At 43.3% G+C, this 8,494-nt stretch overlaps 1 protein-coding gene across 1 annotated transcript; it reads left to right on the forward strand.

The window, feature by feature from the left end:
* Positions 1 to 1,136: 1,136 nt before the first annotated feature.
* Positions 1,137 to 8,230, forward strand: LOC107721125 (interferon-inducible GTPase 5-like). The gene is made up of 4 exons (XM_016528991.1): positions 1,137 to 1,277; positions 1,574 to 1,662; positions 6,865 to 7,432; positions 7,530 to 8,230. Exons 3-4 carry the CDS (start codon positions 6,871 to 6,873, stop codon positions 8,156 to 8,158), a joined length of 1,191 nt encoding a protein of 396 aa, XP_016384477.1. The 5' UTR covers positions 1,137 to 1,277; positions 1,574 to 1,662; positions 6,865 to 6,870; the 3' UTR covers positions 8,159 to 8,230.
* The last annotated feature ends 264 nt before the right edge of the window (positions 8,231 to 8,494 follow it).

Here is an 8,494-nt window from a genome sequence, read left to right on the forward strand (position 1 = left end):
AAATAAACTTTTTTCCTTTATTGAAAAGGGGGAAAAAATCCCTCTTTGTTTATTTTCTCTGGATCATGGTTTCTACACTGGTTTTAACTATTTTCATTTTTACCAAACAGTGCTGTAATCCTGTCTAGCAAGTCTCTTACCCCCATTAAGGTGTTGAAAAATGTTTGCCTTTTCAGAGTAACTTCAATCCTGGGTGTCTACAATCGCTTTAGAGTTGTTTGAGAAGGTGTCTGTGTTTGACAAATGTCCCGACACTCTTTATTCATGACTTACTAGACTGCTTTTCATTAACAACAAGTTACAGAACCGGTTTGAAACAAGAACATCCTCTTGACAAGTAAGATGTCAAAACTCTGATGTTCAGATATAATGAGGCTTCAAAGGTCCTTTCAGTGTTTCCTTACAAGAAACAAAAAAGAACGTCGTTGCAGCACTGAATAAACATACCATGCTATTTTAAGCTTCTGTGAATGCAGATATACCCAATAGTGTCCAAAACTGTAAAGTTAAATAATGTGGTTAAATTAAACTCTAAAATATTCAAAATATAAATATATAAATTGTTTCTTTTAAAAAAAGTCACTAAAGGCTAAAGGGGTGATTTGCCTTCTGGAAAAATGTCTTACTCGGATCAAACCTTTCATTTTCAACTAAATGTTTTTTTTCATTTGTAATTATCAAGGACTAAGGCATTTTTCTGATTGTTGTTGTTTGTTATATATGCCATGTGATCTCATGAATATTTGCATGTGTATTGCATGAAGTATGGCTCAACGACACACTTTCTATAGACCATTTACTTAATTTAAAATGGTCAAATTTTGCTGTTATCTGTGACTTTTGGTGCCATATTGAACTCTTTTAAAGGGATTACATGATTTGGCAATGATATAAAATATGCTGGCTTTGCTGAATATCATAGCTTAGTGGGGAAAAAATCTAGAAACCAATATTGTAAGAGTAGCCTTCCTGTTTGTTTGTGTGGCTTCAGTTTCAGTTGCTGGTCTTTTATTTGTTGTGACAAAAATCTACATGCACAGCCACAGACAGAACCAGAATCTTCTCAGTACATATACACTGCCATAAAAAAGGGTGTTAATGCACAGATATGAACAAAATCTCTCGCTATGGTGATTCATAGCAGTGAACGTGAAAGCATACCTTGGGTGGATCTCGATGCTATTGTTTTGCATAAAGTAGAAAAGTTTAGTTCCGGGCGTCAGGCTTCACTTCAGATCATATGCTGTCAGGGTCTTCCTGCTGCTCAGAAGAATTTGGTAAGAAATATACAAGCTAATTGCCTCCTTTGCAATGTATTTTTACTGTTTCACTGATCTTCTAAATGTTTAAAGAACTTTTAAAAAATTCTTGACAGGAATATCTTGTAAAATGAGGTTTATCTGGGATATCCTCATTTTTGTATTTTGCTACCTCACGTTTAGTGTAAATTTCTTTATATAAAGTCGTCTTCAATGTTGTAATGTAAAATGCTTTTTAGAAGCTTTTTCTAACATTAAAATGCATTGAATTAAAATGCACTGATTGAATGTACTTCAAACTTTTCTTTGAACAGCAGTGCATTTCACATCTGTGAAGGAAGCAACAGCACTTGTCTTCTCTGTCTAATAATTCTTCCTGCATCTCGTGCTCTGAAACATAAAGGTGAGATTGAAAACATGTAAGAGTCAGTTTTCAGATCATACCAATTCATTGCTTTATTTTTGCATTTGCATTTAAGACGTACATTTCGGATTGATGTCTACATGTTTGCTTTGTAGAAGCACAATACCCCTTGATGTTTCCAGGACAAATCATTTTACGAAACTTGAAAAATTTAATGATTTATATTTTCATATTAAAGTATTGAAAATACAGTATGAAAGAATCATGTCTTGATAGGCTCTATAAGGGAAAATGCTGAGATCTGCAAAATAACCTTCATGATAAAAGACTGTTTAGTTGTTGGTCCATTTGACGTCCCAACACAGAAAACAGTTTCTAAAGTAGCCTTAGTTCCCTGAGATAATGTGAACGAGCGTTGTGGAGAAACTTCTGTTTACTCAGAATACTGAAGCTTGATTTGTTCTTTTTGGAAATGTAAGCTGTTCTTGCAGCTCGCTGTTTTAAATTAAAGGATTTGGACGATGACTGGTGATCTTTTATATGCTAATGGCATTACTTAAGGGTCGTTAACAAGGCAGAGAACTGAAACCATTCAGTTGCGCGCAAGTTCAAAATCATTTGCGATTCATAGATTTCACATCTGAAAGAGATGCGTACGTGCGCTTTCTGTGCGTAAGTTCATTCTATGAATCACACATATACATATTTGAGAGATGATCGTAAGAGGAAATTTAGGATGGTTTCTGCGCAACATTTTATAAACGAGGCCCCAGCTGCATGAGCTCATAAGGGCACAATAGGCCTCGAAAACGAGACCCAGGTCACAAGGCCAGGGTCTACATCAAGAAAACCCTTTCCACTCACAGAAGGATTAGGGCAATTAGGCAGACAAGGTTATAAGATAAGGTTATAAAACCTAGTGAAGGTAGATGGTGAAGACATGCCGGCTGCTGCACAGATATCTTCAATTGAGACTCCACTGGGACAAGCCCAGGAGGAGGCCTTTCCTTTGGTGGAGTGGGCCCTCACTCCAGTAGGACACTGTATGTCCACCGAGGTGTAAACCAGGGCTATGGCATCAACTATCCAACAGGATAGTCTCTTCTTCATAACTGGAACCCCTTTAGAGCAGCCTCCAAGCATACAAAGAGCTGCTCAGATTGGCAAAAGTGGCTAGAGCACTCTACATAAACTTTAAGAGCCCGGACCAGGTAGAGTAGATTTGGACCCTGCTCATCCTCTGAGTTAGGAAGAGCTAGAAAGATGATAACCTGTGCTCTGAACGGAGTGGACCTCAAAAGGGCTTGAGGATTGTAGAAAAGTATGAGGACGAGTCGGATTCGATCTCTGAGCTCCCCCCAGGAACTTAACGACATACGTCATTTTGCTGACTGATTATCCAGCTATAGTATGATTCGCTCCTTTTCCAGCAGCTCCTGTAAAAATGTTAGCATGGATGATACATCACAGGATGACGGGTCCTTGCTCCACGCTGCACACTGGTCAGAGAACACAGACCACTTAAGGACATAGAGGTGTCTCGTAGATGGGGCTTTAGCCTCCAAAATTGTGCTTGTTAGCTTTAAAGACTCCCGTTGAGGGACCAAACATGAAGGCTCCACAGCTCAGGCTGGGGATGCCAAATCATGCCTCTCGCTTGGGAGAGGAGGGCCTTCTTCGACTGAATTGGCCAGGGGGCTGCCGACAGCAGCTGAATTAACTCTGGGAACCATGTCTGGTTCCTCCAGAGTGAGGCCACCAGGAAGACAAAGCATTCAACTTCGCTGACTCATCTGATGACCTAAGGAAGCAGGGCAATCGTAGGGAATGCACACAGGCAAGTGCTGGGCCACTCATGGGACAGAGCATCTCCTTCCTCTCAAGAAATATATTGGGCAGTGAGAGTTGTCTTCTGAGGCGAAGAGGTCCACCTCTGGCCTCCCAAAGACATTCCATATCATCTGAGCCGCCTGGGGGTGTACTCACCTAACATGTCCACTCCTTGGTTCAGCCTGTGAACTACCCTCAGTGAGTGCAGGTTGTACTGTGCCCATAAAAGAAGGCATCTTGCCACCCTGTAGAGGGACCATGACCTGAGACCGCCTTGGTGATTTATAAAGGCTACCACCATCCTGTTGTCTGAACGGACAAGGATGTGGTGCCCCCTTAAGGCTGGCAGAAAGGTTTTTAGGTTGAGAAAAACTGCCATCATTTCGAGACAGTTGATGTGTAGGCGTTGCTCCAGGCTGGACCAGGAGCTGAATGCCGGTCTGCCCTCGCACAACCCGAGTTGGAGGCATCTGTTATGACCACCTTCCTTCTGGAGGACAATCCCAATCGAACGCTTGTCTGATACAGATGAGGTAAGTCACCTTGAGTGGGTCAATTTGAGGTGATGGCATCCCAGGTGCCAAGCATGGGACGGTACACGGGCTTTAAGCCAAAAATAATGGGGCCGGATGTGAAGCAGTCCCAGTGGAATCATTGAGTGTGCAGGGCCAGAGACAGTCCAAACAGCAGGACTGTATATTGATAAGCCATCCTTGAACAGGAATCTCAAGAATGGTCTGTGATGAGATGCTGTCTGGATGTGAAAGTATGCATCTTTCAGATCCAGTGATAAAAACAAACCCCCTGGGCATATTTGCACAAAGATCTGCTTCAAAGTCAACACCCTGAATGGGTGTCTCATTAGGGCATGGTTCAGGTGTCTGAGATCGAGGATGGGCTTGAGCCCACTAAATGGGGCCGGATGTGAAGCAGTCCCAGTGGAATCATTGAGTGCGCAGGGCCAGAGACAGTCCGAAAGGCAGGACTGTATATTGATAAGCCATCCTTGAACAGGAATCTCAAGAATGGTCTGTGATGAGATGCTGTCTGGATGTGAAAGTATGCATCTTTCAGATCCAGTGATAAAAACAAACCCCCTGGGCATATTTGCACAAAGATCTGCTTCAAAGTCAACACCCTGAATGGGTGTCTCATTAGGGCATGGTTCAGGTGTCTGAGATCGAGGATGGGCTTGAGCCCACTATATTTCTTGGAAACAAGTAGCTACTGTAAAAGCCTGACTTGCTGATCACTGGAGGAACCGTCTCCATAGAGCCTTTTGCTAGCAGACTTTGCACTTCAGATCGGAGAACATGTGTAACATTGTCCTGTACTGAAGTTTAAATAACACCTCTGAAACGAGGGGGTCTGCAACTGAAATGGAGCGAGTAGCCTCATTCTATAGTCTGCAGAACGCAACTTGACACGCCCGGGATGGCTCGCCCAAGCCTGGAGCCGGGTGGCAAGTGGTCTGAGTTTTTCAAGTGGCAGGTCGCTGTGCAGAGGCAGGGAACTGACATTTGTGCTGTCATGAAGAGGAGAAGTGCTCTTTTGAGTAGGTGGATCCACTATAACAGCGGTAATTTACTCATGCAAGTGCTAAGTGGGAAGGACAGGCCTAGCATGAACAATGCTTCCATCGCCTGGAACTAAACAGGGGACTATGCAAATGTGAGACTAATTTCGGGGCGGTCCAGCCTCAGCCTTGCTGGGAAGATGGAGCATTCTGGCAACATGAACCAGCTGCTGAACTGGAATGCTTGGGCAGGAAGTGGCGCATGGGCTGCCACGACTTCTGTGCTGCAGTGACGTGCTCTGTGAACCCGTCTATGGCAGGCTGAATGATCCCTTGGGGTAAACTGGGAAGTCAAGAAAGGTGACCACGTCCTTGATCTCCTTAAGATTCAGCCAAAGGTGGTGCTCAAGCATCACCAAGTTGGACATGGCCTTGTCGATCGCCCGTGAAGTTGCCTTTGTAGCGTGTAGAACCAGGTCAGTTGCTGTGCGCAGCTCCATAAAGAATCGGGACTCATCCATGGTGCGGAGGAGTTTGGCTTGAAATACTTGAAGCACCGCCATTGTGTGAAGCGCTGAGCCAGCCTGGCCAGCCTCTGATTAAGCTCTGCCTGCTATGGCCGAGGGCGTCCTGCAGGGCTTGAGCAGGTGCAAGGATCTTGTCATATCCCTGTTCTTCAACGCCATCAATGGAGTTGAGGGTGGCAGAGGCAGAAGAGCCACGACTTGGTGAGTTCATTGTGAACTTCCGGTAAGAACGGTGCCAGTCCTTGTTGGGAGGTTCACTGGCGATATCCTGACAGGAACTATTCATCCAGATGGCTGTGGGCAGGCTCTTCCAGAGCCGACCATATTAAGCCGAGTTCCTCTACAGCCTTAGTGAGAATGCAAATCAGTTCGCTGTCCACGCTGGCCTGTGTTGACTCTTTTGGGGGAAAGATGTCAGAATCCTCTCCGGAGCATGCCCAATCCTCTGCATCTAAAACTGTCAGTGACATCCTCCTCAGATCCACTGAAGGAGACCAAATGCTGCAGACGAGGGGCGCTGATCTTAATGTGAGAAGTGCACCAGCGAATCATAATTCTGCAGGGAGAGTGAAGCATTCAGGATCTTGTGTCGAAATGAGATTCCTCAAGCTTAACTGCTAAGACCCATGACTCCGCTGTTTCTTCCTCCAAGGAACCTGGGAGATAAGAAATGGGAGAGTGGGAGGGACAGGGCTGCCTTCGTGGAAGGCGGCGATCCAAAAGCAAAGCAGGTTGAGGCTCATGCTCTTGCAGTGAGAGCAGTCTGTCTCAGTGTGCAACTTTGTTGTGGGCAGGCAAGTGACGCACTCACTGTGCCCATCTGAAGTGTGCAGGGGTGCTCTGCACGAGCCACACTCATGGCTTGACATTTAAAACAAATGTCTTTTTCCAGCGGGGAGATGATCTTCGTGCTGAAGGAAGAAATTCTGATGAAATGGCATCCAGCACCAGCTTATATAGACAGTCGGCTCCACCAGTTATGCCAGGCTGAAATGCCATTTGTTCATGCAGCTACATGAATATTAAGAAATCAGGCTTCAGCATTCAGAGTAAAGAGAAGTTTCCCCATAGCGTAGTTATGTGTGAATGTTTTGAAAAGGAACTGGGCTGCATTTCCCAAAAGCATCGTAAGCTTAAGTACGTCGTAGACCCATTGAAACCAATGGAGCTACGATCAACTTAGGCTTATGATGCTTTTGGGAAACGCAGCCCAGGAAATGAAGTTTCAGCTGAAATTGGCCAGAAAAAGGGACTTCTGACATGTAGTGTAGGCTTAACCTATTGTTTTTTTTTCTACATATTTTCAAGAGTTTATTTTTATAACACTGTTGAACTTGACATGATTTTGTATTTATTTATTTTTCTAAGATAGCTATGATGGATGATTTCTATATGATAACTCAGGAGGACCTGGAAGATATTAAAGAATCCATATCTACTCAGGATCTCCCAACAGCAGTAAACACGATCAAAGGATTCCTTGAAAAACAGGATCATGTAGAACTTAACGTTGGTGTGACGGGGGAGTCCGGTTCTGGAAAATCCACGTTTGTCAATAGATTCAGGGGTTTAGGGGATGAAGAAGAGGGCTCTGCTCAAACTGGCCCTGTAGAAACCACTATGGAGCCTAAAGCTTATCGTCACCCAAAATACAAAAATGTGAAAGTGTGGGATCTTCCTGGCATTGGAACACCAAACTTCAAAGCCGATGAGTATCTTAAACTGGTTGAGTTTGAACGCTATGATTTTTTCATCATCATCGCTTCAGATCGGTTCAGAGAATGCCACACTCAGTTGGCCAAAGAGATCATGAGAATGGGGAAAACATTTTATTTTGTTCGTTCCAAGATTGACTCAAGCATTGATGCTGAGAAGCAGAAGAAGAGCTTTGACCAGAAAAGGACACTGGATATCATCCGAGAGGACTGTGAAAAAGGTTGGTTATTCAGTTCACACGGCAATTTTTTATTACAGTAATTATTATAAAATATTTAATGACTTATTTTATGTTGCCCTTTCCTGTTTCTTTCTAGGTCTGAGAAAGATCGGTATAGAGTATCCTGTTGTGTTTTTGATCTCTAACTTTGAGCTCGGCAAGTATGATTTAAATCTGCTGCAGGAGAGAATGGAGCAAGAGCTTCCACAGCATAAGAGACGTGTGCTGATGTTGGCTTTGCCGAATATCACTTTGGAGATCAATGAGAAAAAGAAGAAAGCTCTAGAGGAAAACATTGGAAAAATTGCCTTACTGTCTGCTTTGGTGGCTACAGTTCCTATTCCTGGTCTTTCAGTTGCTGTGGATATAGCCATTGTTACAAAAGAGATAGAAACGTACTACAGTACCTTTGGTCTGGATGATCCATCCCTGCAGAAGCTCTGCGAAAGCTCTGGGAAGACCATTGAGGAATTCAAAAGTCTTATGAAGTCGCCACTGAGTGGTGGGATAAACCCAGCTTCAATATTATCCTTAGCGGGTGCTGCATTTCTGGTTTTGGCTGAAAATACAGTTGAGTATGTTGTGAGTCTCGTACCCCTTCTTGGCAGTCTGGTGGCAGGAGGAATGTCCTATATGACAGTCTCAACAATGCTGAAGAGAGCTCTGAATGACATAGCAGAAGATGCCAGAAACGTGCTAATAGCTTCAGTGCAGACTGAAGTGTAAACACAGAATGTGACATAGAAATTGTGTATTCAAGTAGCAGCTGCTTTGATTCAAACTTATAGCAAATTTCTGTTAGTTCACTAAATGTGATCTTTCATTTCTTTTTACTTGGTTCTTTTGTTTCATTTCTTTAACTGAAATTTACTTTCCCCTTGGAGGGAAAAAAATGCAGCATCATAATCTCTGTTGCTACACTCATGATACATTACATTAAAAACATTTATCGCTTTGGGATGAGTGTTGTGTTCCGTTCTTTTCTTAATATGATCAAAAAATAGAACTACAGTAGGTTAGCTGATTGCCTTAAAAGTCCATAGATATTGGCATCAGTTTATA

This window comes from Sinocyclocheilus rhinocerous, unplaced genomic scaffold, assembly GCF_001515625.1.
Source record: "Sinocyclocheilus rhinocerous isolate Xijiao unplaced genomic scaffold, SAMN03320098_v1.1 scaffold180, whole genome shotgun sequence".
Lineage (NCBI taxonomy): Eukaryota > Metazoa > Chordata > Actinopteri > Cypriniformes > Cyprinidae > Sinocyclocheilus > Sinocyclocheilus rhinocerous.